Source organism: Rattus rattus, chromosome 1 (genome assembly GCF_011064425.1).
Source record: "Rattus rattus isolate New Zealand chromosome 1, Rrattus_CSIRO_v1, whole genome shotgun sequence".
NCBI classification, from domain to species: domain Eukaryota; kingdom Metazoa; phylum Chordata; class Mammalia; order Rodentia; family Muridae; genus Rattus; species Rattus rattus.
In genome coordinates this window covers 18,792,727-18,807,825 of record NC_046154.1, presented here as the reverse complement: position 1 = coordinate 18,807,825, position 15,099 = coordinate 18,792,727, and the positions used below count along the sequence as shown (strand labels likewise).

At 45.8% G+C, this 15,099-nt stretch overlaps 1 protein-coding gene across 1 annotated transcript in view; it reads left to right on the top strand.

Moving 5' to 3' along the window:
- The first annotated feature begins 2,570 nt into the window (after positions 1-2,570).
- The window catches only part of Ubr4 (ubiquitin protein ligase E3 component n-recognin 4), a 108,080-nt gene continuing 95,551 nt past the window's right edge, over positions 2,571-15,099 (top strand). The window contains exons 1-8 of the mRNA XM_032895377.1: positions 2,571-2,810; positions 9,815-9,912; positions 12,521-12,624; positions 13,459-13,588; positions 13,691-13,830; positions 14,394-14,496; positions 14,632-14,773; positions 14,912-15,036. Coding sequence (XP_032751268.1) covers positions 2,635-2,810; positions 9,815-9,912; positions 12,521-12,624; positions 13,459-13,588; positions 13,691-13,830; positions 14,394-14,496; positions 14,632-14,773; positions 14,912-15,036 — 1,018 coding nt within the window. The 5' untranslated portion in view covers positions 2,571-2,634. The remainder of the gene's footprint in view (positions 2,811-9,814; positions 9,913-12,520; positions 12,625-13,458; positions 13,589-13,690; positions 13,831-14,393; positions 14,497-14,631; positions 14,774-14,911; positions 15,037-15,099) is intronic.

Here is a 15,099-nt window from a genome sequence, read left to right as displayed (position 1 = left end):
GGTAATGGTCAGGAAGTGACCCTTTATGAAGCTCCTGGTATTTCACCTTTAACGAATACCATTTCACCAAAGCTGCTCAGAGCAGGAGGCTCTGCTAAGGCCAGGGGAATGGAGAGATGGCTCAGTGGTTAAGAGCACTGACTGCAGTACTGATTGCTCTTCCCGAGGTCCTGGGTTCAAATCCCAACAACTGCATAGTGACTCACAACCATCTGTAATGAGATCTGATGCCCTCTTCTGGTGTGTCTGAAGACAGCTACAGTGTACTTAAATGTAATAAATAAATCTTAAAAAAAAAAAAATAGGGGGCTGGAGAGATGGCTCAGTGGTTAAAAGAGCACCGACTGCTCTTCCTGAGGTCCTGAGTTCAAATCCCAGCAACCACATGGTGGCTCACAACCATCTGTAATGAGATCTGATGCCTTCTTCTGGTGTGTCTGAAGGCAGCTACAGTGTACTCATACAATAAAATAAAATCTTAAAAAATATATTAAAAAAAAAATAGCCAAGGCCTAGGTGAAGTCTTAACTTTTCTCCTAAGTCCTGTGTAGACCAAGCTTGCCTTGAATTCACAATGCTCTGCCTTCTCAACCTTGAGATTAAAAGTCTGGGCCACCATGCCTGGCTTCATTTTTTTTTTTTTTTTTTATTATATGATACACTGTTGCTGTCTTCAGACACACCAGAAGAGGGCATCAGATCCCATTACAGATGGTTGTGAGCCACCATGTGGTTGCTTGGAATTGAACTCAGGACCTCTGGAAAAACAGTCAGTGCTCTTAACCACTGAGCCACCTCTCCAGCCCCTGGCTTCATAATATTTTTATGTGTATGTCGTGTTTTGCCTGTGTATGTGTGTGCACCATGTGCATGTCTGATACCAAAAGATCCAGACCCCTGGGACTGGAATTATATAAAGTGGTCATGTGGGTGCTAGAAGCTGAAACTGGGTCCTCTGAAAGAGCCCTTTTTTTAACTCCTTTAGCATTTATGTTTATTTATGTGTGTGTACCCCTGGCTGGGTGTGGGGAAAGGACCAAAGAGGGTTTTAGATTTCTTGGAGCTAGAGTTACTGGTAGCTGTGAGTACAGGTGCTGGAAACTGAACCTGTGGTCTCTGGAAGAGCAGCCTGTGCTCTTGACTGCTCGACCATCTCTCTACAATTTTACATTTTCAGATCATTCCCCAGCCTATCAGAGGTCCTTCATTTTTAGTTCACAAAATATTACTCTTCTGGAATTCCTATCTTACTTTTTAGATTAGAATATTGTTGAAACTTGTGCTTCATATAAACTGTTTTTCAGTGTTACCCAAATTTATGTATGTTCCTTTTTTTTTTTTTTTTTTTTGAGAGGTGGGGTCTTTTGTGGTAATTCTCTGCCTCCCCAGTGATGGCATTACCAAGCATGTTAAATAGATTTATGTGGATGGAGGTTCCTATAGAGTCCAGAAGAGGACAGCATCTTCCCCAGAACTGGAGTTACAGCCTTAGCAGCTAGATCTGGGTGGTGAGAATGAAACTGTTAGTCATCTCCTGAGCTCCTCAACCTAAACTTACAACATTTCCCAAGGACAAACCTCTACTTCTAAATTATGTATTTGAAAAGGAAGATGTTTATTCCGAGTGCCTTCGTGACACCCAAAAGCCAGAAATATTAGACTCACTATTACTGCTGATGGCCGAATGTCGTGTAGCACACCTGTAATCTCAGCACTTTGGGAGGCTGAAGCAAGAGGATTGTGTAGTGTTCCATGTCAGTCTGGGCTACAGTGGGAACGCCCGAATAAAATAAGACCACCCCAACTTCCAGACGGAACTAAAAACCGATGTGGACATCCACACTGTAATTCCACTGGAGGTGAAGACAGAGGATTGCTGAAATCAACGGTCAATCTGTACTAAACAGGGGCCCCTAAAAGACTGTTGGATGGCCACTGACTGCAATGCTCTGGAGCCTGAGGGAGGAAGGTTCGCAGATAATTTGGCCTATAGTGACCAACTTTCAAAAACCTTAACAACGTCCTCTCAGGATTGTTATTACTGCAGGGATTTTAAACATATAAATAAGTGACTGCAAAATTAGAAATTCATGAAGAAAATCATTATCAAGCGGAGGTGTGTGCAGAAAGCTAGCGAAGTGGGAAGCGCTAGAATGGCTACTCATGCGGTACCCTGGGCAGAGGAAGTGACTAGCACTGAATATCCGTGGCCTCCTCTTGCTCCTGACTGTCTTAGGATGGCGCCATTCCACTGCCTTGCGCATCTCTTCCGAATCTAAGTCACAAACTTAAGATTTCTAGGGGGTTGGGGTACCATAGTGCTACTTAATGCGGGGACCGCGCACGCGCGGTAGACTGCGCTTCCCGCGAGCATGCGCAGTATTGCTCACCGCCGTGGCGCACGCGCTGAGGGCTTAGCTCCTAGTCCTCCCCGGTCACGCTCAATTCTGCACAAGCGCATTACCCTGGGTTGAGCCCGGAGAAGTCAGAGGCCGTCCATCTCCTTGCGTTTTTGTTGAGCGACCCGCGGCGCGCTTTCTGACGCGCACGAGTGCGTCACTTCCGCCCCCTCCCGGGAGGCGGCGCTGGGCCGGTGGCAAGCCCCCGGAGGGAGCCGCAGTAGTACGACGAAAGATGGCGACGAGCGGCGGCGAAGAGGCGGCGGCAGCAGCTCCAGCGCCCGGAGCCCCGGCAACCGGGCAGGACACGACCCCGGGCTGGGAGGTGGCGGTGCGGCCCCTACTGTCCGCGTCCTACTCCGCCTTCGAGATGAAGGAGTTGCCGCAGCTGGTGGCCTCAGTCATCGAGAGGTACCGGGCGGCGGCGCCGGCGGGCGGCGCGGCGGGGGAGGGGGAGGGGAGGACGTGCCGAGTCCTGAGTCCACTCTGTCAGGCAGCTTCCAGTCAGGAATCCACTCCACGCATGGCTTCGAGACTCCTGGGCGCTGGGGACAAGAGCTCCTCTGGTTTCCACCCAGCTCTGTCGTGAACCATCCCTGACTTGATTTCCCCTCCCGAGCAAAACTTTTATGGCTGCTCTTGCTGGAGGGCGTGGCCGGGCGCATTTGAGAAGTGGCTGTTGAGATGCAAGGTGCTGCTTGGGCTGTGTCCCCTGACGGCCCCCACCCCCCGCCCCACCTCCGTGTTAAGGTCAGGGCGTGGATGAGTTTGCATTTCTCCTGCCAGCAGAGCCGGAGATTTACATTGGAGATCTACCACATAGTTTAATAACGGTCTTTCTTTGGTGCTATGATCACTGGGGGGCACGTGCTGTTTCTGTGACTGAAGCCACTAGTTACCACTGAATACTTCGGTTTTACTTTGCACTGTAATTGCGTGTATCCGAGATCTGAGTCCTTCTCTTCCTCAATAGAATGCTTTCAGCCTTTACTTACAGGACTGTTGGGTTGGCATGCTGTTATGTGTTCATCATACCTTTTCATACAGATTGTTAGATTGCAAGAGTCGTATTTCTTCATGGGAACGTGGCGATTTCTGTATCTACCTTTTCCTTACTACTGGGCTCAGAGCAGTCTAGACTCGGGCTTTTAAAGCCTGTTTTCTCACTTTCGTTTTCCTAGCCAAACCTTGCTGCAGTAACTCCCTGAAATTGCTAAGCAGGTCATTTTGGTTTGTCGGTCAGCAGGATGTATCTAAACGTTACTTGTAAAGTCAGAAACCGCTGTGGTTTGGCATTATGATTTATCACAATAATTGTCACTGCCTTTGATGTTTTGGATGAATAATCTTTAACAATTCTTAATAAAACAGTGACTGGGTTTGATGACTTAAGATCTAACCAGTAGATTTTCCTGCTTAATTTTGTTTAAATTGTTTTGAAGATGAAAACATGTATCAAAAATTATTCTCAAATTATCTAGCATCTTTTTTTTTTTTCCTTTTTTTTTTTCGGAGCTGGGGACCGAACCCCAGGGCCTTGCGCTTCCTAGGCAAGCGCTCTACCACTGAGCTAAATCCCCAACCCCATCTAGCATCTTTTTATGTTACAGTCTTTTCCTCCTTTTTAAAAAAGTCCATGTGTATGTGTGTCATGTGTATTCGGATCCCTCAGGAGGCAGGAAGAAGGCTTCAGGTTCCCTGGAAGTGAAGTTACGGGCAGTCAGTCATTAACCACCCCACACTAGTGCTGGGATCTGAACTTGAGTTGGAAGAACAGGGAGTGCTCTTAACCACTGGGCCATCTCTCTGCCCTGGTCTAATCTAATTTTGTGTATGTGGGGGGGAGGGGGGAGGGAGAGGGAGAGAGACAGACAGACAGAGACAGACAGACTCTAGAGCTCAGAGGACAAGTTTTAGGAGTTGATTCTCTCATCTTAGTGTCCAAGAATTGAACTCTGGTTATCAGGCTTGGGTGCCAACCACTTACCTGTCTCCAGCCAGCTGCGTGGCCTCCTACTTCACAGTCTTAACTGTTTAGATTACTGCCAATTTTCCTGAGTCATGCTTTGTACTTACAGTCAACAATGCTCACTTCCTTGTAGCCCTTTCTCTTTTGTGTTAGGATGTGAACTGAGGTTGTAATGTCGTTTGTTGATAATGCGAATCCCATTTGCTTGGCCTGTGCATTTTAAACTCAGAACAAACCCTTGCAACCTGGCGAATCCAAACACAGAGCTAGATTTGAATTTTGCTAAGTGCTAGTGATCCCTCCACATTCTGAGTTACCTGGAAGAACCAGAAACTGTCTGTTTGTAGACAGGATTTTGGTCTTTATGGTTTTGGGAAAAGTGATGTGTGTTTAGTACAATGTTTTATTGGAAATCAGGAGTTTTGAAGTTCACCATTCTGGTTTCTATAGTTCAATTAAGTTTAAAGTCCTGTTTTGTCTTCTTGGGAGAAAGTTGATCATACACAAAGAATGTAGCTCTGGCTTATGTTTCTCACTGTGTAAAGCAGTGTGTCATACTGAGTGTGTAGATCATTGGCTAATAGGCTTTGCTAAAGGATCAGATAGAAACTGCAGGTCTGTGGACTGTGGGGGAGCCACATGTGATATCCACATTTGACCAAGTGTAGTGTGTTTAACTTCTTACATGCCTCCAAATACACACATTGTAGAAGATTCAGCCATTAAAAGATATCAAAACCAGCCACTCACAGGCAACTAGCTGGGTTTAGACTCTGGGCCCTGGTGTGCTGACCCATCCTTTAGAGCACCCTAACAACATTCGTTTTTCAAATGTTTTCTCTCCAGACAAATGCAGCAGAAATATGGAAGCATTCATTGCCTAGGGCCTTAGGCCACTCAGTATAGTGTCAGACTTCAGCCCCTGTTCCTGCTGGGGTGGGCATTGTTGCCAGCTGTTGTAAGTTTAGGGGCCCAGGCTACTCCTGGGCTGCTGTTATGCTTGTGGGATGGTTCTGTCTTCTGCACTTGCCTTGTTTCTTCTCTGGTTACAGCTGCCTTCCTTTTCTCCCTTGTCCCCTTGTCCCCTGTTTTTCTGTGGCACTGTTTGTTGACCTCATCATCGAAGTCCCTGCTCCTGTCTGACAGTCTGCTCACATATTGAATGCCTCCTGGAACTTCCAGGTCTGACACTGCCCCTTGAGAGATCCTCTCACTTTCTCTCTCCATTTTACTCCTTGTCTCAAGTCAGGCTTAATAATCAGAATTGACCTTTTTAGAACAGAATACATTGGGAATTCTTAGGGACTGATCTTAACTGTCTGATAAAATTGCTTGATATTAAGGCCACGTTGTGAAGTAAAGCGAAGTAGATTAGCACGGGTGAAGTGGTATATACCCTCAAAGTGTCATTAGGTCTTTGAAAGAAAATGATACCTGAGTTTAGTTGAGTATGGGTGGCTTCTATTGTCCATAGCCCACATGCCTTTTAGTACAGACTGAAAACCTTTTAAGTGTTCCTTTCAGGACTTTGCCAGACATAGTTGGGAGCATAGCTGACACCTAGTCTATATAGATTTAAAAACAACACCCTCACCCCCTTCCTAAGTGGCTCTGGCTTCTTTCATTGATAGGCATCTTTGAAGAAATTCTGTCTTCCAGGTATTCCTTAGACCTTTAGGGCAGAGCTACTGTCTGGGACAGGGAAGTTGTTTGTTAGAACACTCCAACAGGAATGCAGATCCTTAATAGAAGTTTTGAAGAGAGCCAGTCCTGCACTGACTGTTGTCATTTGCCTTCATAAACTAGAGTGTCATAGTTGGCATTGAGCCACAGACCCGGGAGCCCATCGCCAAAAGGAAGTGTGCTTGGAGATCAGTCTTGGTGTCTGAGTATCACATACATGGCTGATTGGTAAACATGGGAGAAAAATAGAAAAATAGAAAACTCACAATTCTTTGGTTAAATGAATAGGTATATGTGTATCTGCAGATGCATATATGTGCACGTGTGCACTCACATAAAAGTAACATGAAAGAGAGAACGTGATGGCTTTTATATTTAGGAGTTGATGGTGGTTATTGTCTTCCACAGTCTATGAACTAGTCATGCAGTGTGTTACCTAAGGGTGGAAAGTGAGGTGAACCCCATAGTTTGTCCTTTATTTTGTCCTTCCTCAGACTCCCTTTTCTTTGTTTTTTCTTTTTTAAAGATTTATTTACTTATTTATTTAATATATGTAAGTACACCGTAGCTGTCTTCAGACACAGCAGACGAGGGCATCAGATCCCATTACAGATGGTTGTGAGCCACCATGTGGTTGTGGGAATTGAACTCAGGACCTCTGGAAGAACAACCATTGCTCTTAACCACTGAGCCATCCCTCCAGCCCACCCCCCTCTTTTTTTTTTTTCTAAAGATTTATTTATTTTATGTGAGTACACTGTCACTGTCTTCAGACACACCAGAAGAGAGAATTGGATCCATTACAGATGGTTGTGAGCCACCATGTGGTTGCTGGGAATTGAACTCAGGACCTCTGGAAGAGCAGTCGGTGCTCTTAACTACTGAGCCATCCCTCCAGCCCCTCTCTTTACTTAAACATCAGATTTGATTCTCTGACCTGGCGTCTTCTGTTCCTTCTCTTTCCACTTAGGATAGAAGCTCTCATTGTCTTTGTCTAATGGTGTTTAAGGTGCAGTGAGGATATGGTTGCAAAGTTTGTTAGAAAGGCATGTTTCGGGCGGAGGTGACGTGCCTTTCATCTCCTCCTTTTTCCCCTGCCATGTCTATGTGTAGTGTCTTCATTCTCCTTCCTACTGAGCCTTCTGCCTTTTGTTCCTCTTCTCTGCTTTCCTGGGGGAAGGGAGGGGTGATGCCATTATTTGGTGATTTTTCTTCGAAAGCTAGAGAGAGAGAACTCATGTCTGCTCTACTTTCTAGCTCTTTAAAAGCTCTTATTCCTGACCTTGTCTCTGTTTGCCCTACGTATTTTATTTTTATATAAAATCCTGTGCATGTGAATGTATGATGTGTTTATTCATGTTGCATTTGTGTTCTGGCACATATGTGGCAGTCAGAAGACAACTTTATGCAACTGTTTCTTTCTTTCCACCTTTATGTGGGTTCCTGGGCTCAAACTCAGGTTGCCAGAGCCCTTAACCATTGAGCTGTCTTGCTAACCTACCATAAACATTGTAAGTGAAGGTGAATTCAGTACCATTTTTTCCTCTACTAATACCTATCTTTCTGCCCCACCTCCACCCCAAGGTACATTTTTGTTACCTTAATGTAGTAAGGCTGCTAGATACTTGGGGGAAGACTGGATTTCTGATATTTCATAGTGTGATCTGTGAAGCCCCAGGGTAAGACACAGACACAAATACACACAGAGGTAAGGACGGGAATATAGCTCAGTTAATAAAGTAGTTTCCTAACATCCATATAACCCACTCTCCAGCAGCACCCAAAATAGACAAGTTGTATGCCTGATGGCATGTACTTGGCACATTCCTGTAATTCCAGTACCTGGGAGTTGGAGGCAGGAGGATTAGAAGTTTAAGGTCATTCGTTTTCACTATATGTTGATTCCCCAGTCAGCCTGAATATATTAGACCAGCAGTTTTCAACCTGTGGGCCAAGACCCATTTCGGGGTAGGGGTCAAATGACCCTTTCATAAGGGTTCCCTAAGATCATTGAAAAGCACAGATATTTATATTATAGTTTGTATGTGACAGTAGTAGAACTACAGTTGTGCAGTAGCAATGAAATAATTTTATAGTTGAGGGTCACCACAACATAGGAACTGTATTAAAGGATCGCAGCATCACAAAGGTTGAGAGCCCTGCATTAGACTCTGTCTCAAAACATCAACAAAGAGAGGCTGAGAGAAACAGCCACCTCTTAACTCTCAGCCCAGGTCTCTGACTGAGTCAGGCAGCTAAAGAAGTTTGTTTTCCTGAGTGTCCATGCGTATTTATTAGTTAACTCATTTCATCATCAGAATGGGAATGAGAGCTCAGAATGTGCTCATCCTTTGGGCACGTAGTCTTTCTCTGAGATTGGTAAACTCGAAAGCGCAGAGGTAAGCAGATCTGAACTTTCGAACAGCGCAGGGCAGTGACTCAGCAGACTACTTGGAATTAGGGAGAAGGAAAACATGAAGAAAGAGGGCAGACAGGGAGTCTCGAGTGTGCTGTGAAGGGAAGGTGTAATGGGGAACCTTAGAGAGACCTGAGCCCCCAGGTGGAGGAAGAGCTGCCCAGGGCTGGAAGGTGTTTGTTTCCTTTGTCTTACCTGTCATGACAAATAGAAGAGCGTGTCCTGCCGCCTGTGCGTCATAGCTGCTCTGGGAAGCCGGTTCTAATAAGGACCTAATCTTTGATACACACTCATTTAATACATGATGACTCTGTAGACAGCAGGGCACTTGCAGTGCCAGACTCCCGAGTGTGGTTTGATGTAACTCATCACTCACGTCGACACTTTGCAAACACAGACATGGCGTTTGGCTCTTGTATTCATTTGGCACAAACCTAAGCCTGTTGGTGAATGGATCAACTCTGTTTACATTTCTCTTGCTGCATGGATACTTCTTGCTGGCGATTAATTCCCTGAGGAAACTATTTAACCATCTCTCTGCTCTTTGCATTTAATAAGATACATTTTATCTTTTCTTTGCGGCCTTTGTGTCTGGTTGTGCCTTAGCTTCTGAGTTGACAAAGTTACTTAAAATGTATCCAGTCTTAATGGAGAGTTGGACTCCAGATTTTCCCAGCAGAGGGCATTTCCTCACTAAAGACAGGGTGAGGTTTGAAGAGTTTACTATTCTGTTGCCATCTAGTGTTAGCTTTCTTCAAAGAGCCACACCCTCAGCCACATTCTCACTTGCATTTTCTCACTTGTGTTTCCTCTGTGGGGAGTGTTAGGGAGGAACCCGGCCCCACACGTGCTACACAAGCATTCTGCTGCTGAGCCTCGTCTCCAGCTCCCTTCTAACTTTACTTCTGAGACAGGGTTTCGGTACATAGACCTCACTGTTCTAGAACTTGATGTGTAGACCAGACTATCTTCTTGCCTCTGTTTCCTGATGCTGGGATTAAAGTTGGGAGCCACTGAGCTGAGCTCCAACTCCTTTTTAAGAGCTTCGAAATGAGTTTGAAAATGTTTTTTTCTTCGTTACCCTCTGCTTCTTATTAAACTTTTCTTCAGCAGGATATTTTAATTTAACTCTCTTAAGCTTTTTGTTGTTTGTTTTTGTGCGGTTGGGGTTGAAGGCCCTGTGTCCTGTGCCATCCCAGCCCCCATGTTGCATATAGAGATGAATAGCTGCTTCCTTCACTTCCTACCAAGTAGGGTGCTGAAAGGTGGAATAAGGCAGCTTGGAAGGAGCATGCGGGGCGTGCGCATGGTGGTCACTGACTGTTGATGGCACTGTCTTCTCTCCAGTGAGTCAGAGATCCTGCACCACGAGAAGCAGTACGAGCCATTCTATTCATCCTTTGTCGCACTGTCCACGCACTACATCACCACGGTCTGCAGCCTCAGTGAGTGCACCTGCTTTGGTACCCTGTGGGCTTGGGGAGGGGTAGTCCGGGGCTAGGGTGTCTCTCCGGGAACAATTTGTTAAGGAAATTTTGTTTCAGCAACTCCCAGGCTGTTCACCTGTGAATGGAGGCAGCTGGTGGTGTGGGGTGGTGTGATGCGTGGGTGGGGGGAGGGGGGAGTCTGTGTGTCTGTGTGTCCCCACCCTTTTCCTGCCCTAGGAGGGAGGATAGAGATCTCACCTGGGCCAGCCACAGGGACTTGAAAAGCTGCTGGCTTTGTCACCTGCCTCATAGCTGTGGAGTCAGCCCATTTTCTATTAATGAAAAGCACTTTATTAGTTTTTAAATATTTTCTTGCCATTTCCATTTTAATTTATGTGATTCTGTGCTTACTTGCCCTTTTTTGTTCTTTTTTTGAGATATATTTCCATTTTAGGTGTGTGTGTGTGTGTGTATGTGCATGTGAGTGCAGTTCTTAAGAGTCAGAAGAGGGTACTGGATTCCCTGAAGCTAGAGTTACAGGGACTTGTGAGCTGTCTGTTGGGAATCAAATTTGGATCCTCTGCAAGAGCAGTATACACTGTTAACTGCTAAGTCCTCTCTCCAGCTTCTTTTTATATGTAATGTTTTTTATTCTTTGAGAGCCTCATGCATGTTTTTAGAAAGTATATATGTATATATACATATGTATGTGTGTATACTTCAGCCTGTTGTCCTTTTATCCCTCCCAACATACCCCCTCCCAACTTCATGATTTCTTCATGTTTCTTTTTTTATTTTATTTTTTTATAAACATGAGTACACTATCACTCTCTTCACACACACCAGAAGAGGGCATTGGATCCCATTACAAATAGTTGTGAGCCACCATGTGGTTGCTGGGAATTGAACTCAGAACTTCCGGAAGCACAGTCAGTGCTCTTAACTGCTGAGCCATCTCTCCAGCCCCTCTGTTTCATTCTTAATAACTCACCGAGTCAGTCAGGGCTGCCTGGATGCACATAGGTGCGGGTCCTTCACTGTGGCATGGGCAGCCTGCCAGAGACCACGCCAAAGAAAAATGACCCTCCCTCACCATCTATAAGTTATCGGTAATTCTTGAGCTATGATTGAGGCCTTATGAGCCCCACATTCATTCATTCATTCATTCATTCATTCATTCATTCACTCACTCACTCACTCACTCACTCACTGAGACTTGGCCCAGGCTGGTTTAGTGCTCACTAAGTAGTCCAAGCTGGCCTGAAACTTGCCTGGTGTCAACGCATTTGTACTTGTGGCAGATTGATTCATTGAACGTGATGCTGGTAGGTATGGTGACATGGGCTAGCACCCACTAAGGAGGTTTCTGCTCCTTACTGGTTTTGGCATGCATATGAATCTCTTGTATTCTTTGGTGTAGATTTTGACCTTTGCTCCCCATTTGCCGACTTTTTCCACCCTCAAAGTGACCAAGGCCTATTTTATGTCATTTCAGAACGTACATGTTTTTCAGTTCTAATGAACTCTAATTGCTCATTTAATAATCTGCTAAGCAGCTGAACTGGAAACAGCCTGTAAAGTCACTTCTGAGTAACCATCCAGTCTAGGGTTGTTATGAGCTCTGGCTGGCTTCTGGGAGCAACTGCAGGTCTTGCATAATGTCACTTAGCGCTGGTGACAAGGAGAGGTCATTCTCTAGAGGCCAACAGCATGAACTTAGGAGGCAAAGCTCCAGGACTTTGTTGTCTAAACTCTAGGTGGTTTAGCTTGTGTGCTTCAGTTTGCTCATCTGTCATAGAGAGGAAAGGGACTTCCATTCATGGTGCTGTGTGTCTGCAGTCCACCCTGGGGGCGTGAGCTGGGTGGATCAGGGTTCAGGATCCCGGGTTGGGGATTTAGCTCAGTGGTAGAGCGCTTGCCTAGAAAAGCGCAAGGCCCTGGGTTCGTCCTCAGTTCCAAAAAAAAAAAAAAAAAAAAAAAAAAAAAAAAAAAAAAAAAAAAGAAAAGAGTTCAGGATCCCTAGGCTACATAGGGAGTTTGGGGCCAGCCTGAAGGATATATTGAGACTCTGTCTCAAAAACAAAAGAAGGGCAAGAGAGGGCGTGGTACTTAGGCTCACTTGCTGCTCTGACAGAGGACCTGGGTTTGTTTCCTATCAACCATGTGGTGTCTCACAGCTATGCTTAACTTCAATTCTAGGGGATTTGATACCCTCTTCTGACCTCTGATATTAGGCATCTACATAGTAGTGTGTGTGTGTGTGTGTATGTATGTATGTGTGTGTGTGTGTGTGTGTGTGTGTGCGCACGCGCGCGCGTGTGCATATATGTATAGGCAAAATACTCAGAAACAAAATAGATAACCATAAAATATGGTGGGAGAGGACAATAATCTCCTACGGAATAGCCTAAGGATTAGATGAGCTGATGCACTTGAAGTACAGTGTGTTTTCTGTTACTGTTATGTTAATTTCTAGTAAACACTAGGTCTATGGCTATATGAGCATTTGGCCCTTGTTGTCCAAGGGTGACAGCTGCTGATAATGCCGAGCTAAGTGCTTGCTATGTTGCTGTGTTGAGTGTGAGGCTGAGCCGTTGGCGGTTAAGTGACTGTCCTTATTTCCCAGTTCCCCGGAACCAGCTTCAGTCGGTGGCGGCTGCCTGTAAAGTCCTCATTGAGTTTTCCCTCCTGCGGCTGGAGAACCCGGACGAGGCCTGTGCTGTGTCCCAGGTGCGAGCAGAGTCTCTGTTTGTGGCCTTTATTTTAAAAGCATTGGAAGTATGGGAACTGATGGATGGGTGGTACTAGGCAGAATCGGATAAACCTTTTCTGAGGCTGGCAGATAGTAGTTATTTGTGGGCCATACTGCATCCGTTGCAGCTTGCCGGCAAAGGTCTTTCTATTGCAAACCTGGGGCTTGGGGGAAGCAGTGGGAAGTGAGTGAATACAGACTTCATTTACATGAACCAGCAGTGGGTTTGCCAGCCGTAGACAGGTTAGAGTCTTTCCTAAGGATCGAGACTTTCGGGATGTGTGAGCAGGGAGCAGAGAGAAAGATGTGTGACTGACAGGGTGGCAGGCTTGAAGGAAAAGGGACCTGGCCTTACCACTGTGTGTCTGTGACTGGTTGTTGCCCTGCAGGAGTGGAGGCATCAAGCTACCATGTTATGTGTCATTGAGACTTGTGAGGAATCTGTCTGTTTTAAGGCCTTGTGTTTCTTACAAAAGTTAACCACAGCTTCAAGTTGAAAACAGAAAAAAATGATACACTCTGAGAATAAGACTGATTTGCAATGGTTAACCTTGATGACCATCAGTTTGGGATCTTTGCTTTGGTACTTTTCACTGAAATTTTATTCTCCCCACGTCCGCCCTCCCTTCTGGAGGCCCCAGGGATTGAACCCTGGGCCAGGTGCATGCTAGCCAGTTGCTCTAGCCCCGCACCACACTCCTAGCCCCTCACATGGAAGTTACTTGTAGGACCCCAAATCTGACCCCATACTAGTTAGAATCCCCAAAGTATAGAATTTTCTAAAAGACATATGTGACTATGTTTATTTTCAGAAACACTTGATTCTGCTGATAAAAGGCCTGTGCACTGGCTGTAGCCGACTAGACAGAACAGAGATTATCACCTTTACAGCAATGATGAAATCCGCCAAGCTTCCACAGACAGTGAAGACGCTTTCAGATGGTGTGTGTCCTGCACACCTGGCTCCATGACCACCTCTGTGGCCACTGTTGCCTTCTGTGGGACTCTCCTCATCCTCCCCCTTTCTGTTTCTGAATTTTATAGTGGAAGACCAGAAAGAGCTGGCCTCACCAGTGAGCCCCGAGCTGAGGCAGAAGGAGGTACAGATGAACTTTTTGAACCAGCTGACCTCAGTTTTTAATCCTAGAACCGTACCGTCTCCTCCCATTAGTCCACAGGCTCTGGTAAGTTCTTTTCTCAGATATCCTCATCTTCATGTGTTAAGATGATAGAACTGGGAAAAGACTGTGTTTTATGTTTTACCTAAAAGATAGAGCATGCCATTTTGGTCAGGGGCAGACCATACACATGATGGTGGATCTATAAAAGCTTACTGTCTAGTGACCTGTGGACATCTTGGATTGCGTGAGTTTATTCAGACACTTATACAGTGACAGATTAATTCAGTGAGGCATTTCTTAGAATATATTCCCAGTTAAATGACATTTCTGTGCATGGCTTCGGTGGAAAAAACTCATACAAAACAAATCATACACAGTGAAGCAGATGTGTGCCCATCTTCCTTTGCATGGTCTGCACCATGGCAGGCTGGTTGTTCTCTGTGCTGCTCTCTTCACGAGGTGTCACTCTGTGATGGAAAAATAGACAGTTTCTGAGCTGCGTTTTGCTCTACTTTTCTTGTCATTTCCTCTGGATCAGTAGAGAGTGTCCCACGTGTAGCTGAATGTCCTGCATAGCCAAGGAGTTGCCTCCTTGTGCCTCACGAGAGCGTCTGTGTTCTCTTCAGGTGGAAGGAGAAAATGATGAGCAGTCATCCACAGAGCAGGCCTCTGCTGTCAAGACCAAGAATGTGTTCATAGCTCAGAATGTGGCTAGCCTTCAAGAGCTTGGTAAGTACAGGTCTGCTTGCTGTTCAAAAGCGGGCCTGTCTTCTTACCAAAGCATCTTGCCTGTGCTTCTTCCCTGTGGAGGACTCCAGGCTCTGACAGTGGCCCACTAGAGTGTGTGCCTCTTTGTTGATCCAGGGGGCTCTGAGAAGCTACTCCGAGTATGCCTGAACCTGCCCTACTTCCTGCGCTACATCAATCGGTTTCAGGATGCTGTGGTGGCCAATTCCTTCTTCATCATGCCTGCAACAGTAGCTGATGCCACCGCTGTTCGAAATGGGTAAGGAGCTCTTTGACCTCCTCCTTACATTCTAACCAGAAGGGATATAGCGGCTCGTCTTTACCCAGGCTGTCTTTCATAAACTTCAGAAGGGAGCGTTTCTAGGGACCCTTGCTGATGTCCTCTGTTGTGTTCCAGTTTTCACTCACTGGTGATTGATGTAACCATGGCCTTGGATACCCTTTCCCTACCTGTGCTGGAACCCCTCAATCCTTCTCGTTTGCAAGATGTGACAGTGCTCAGCCTCAGCTGTCTGTACGCAGGTGAGAAGTTAGGTCCAGTTTGGTTTTTTCAGTCCAACATGGATTTGATTTGAGGAGGCCATG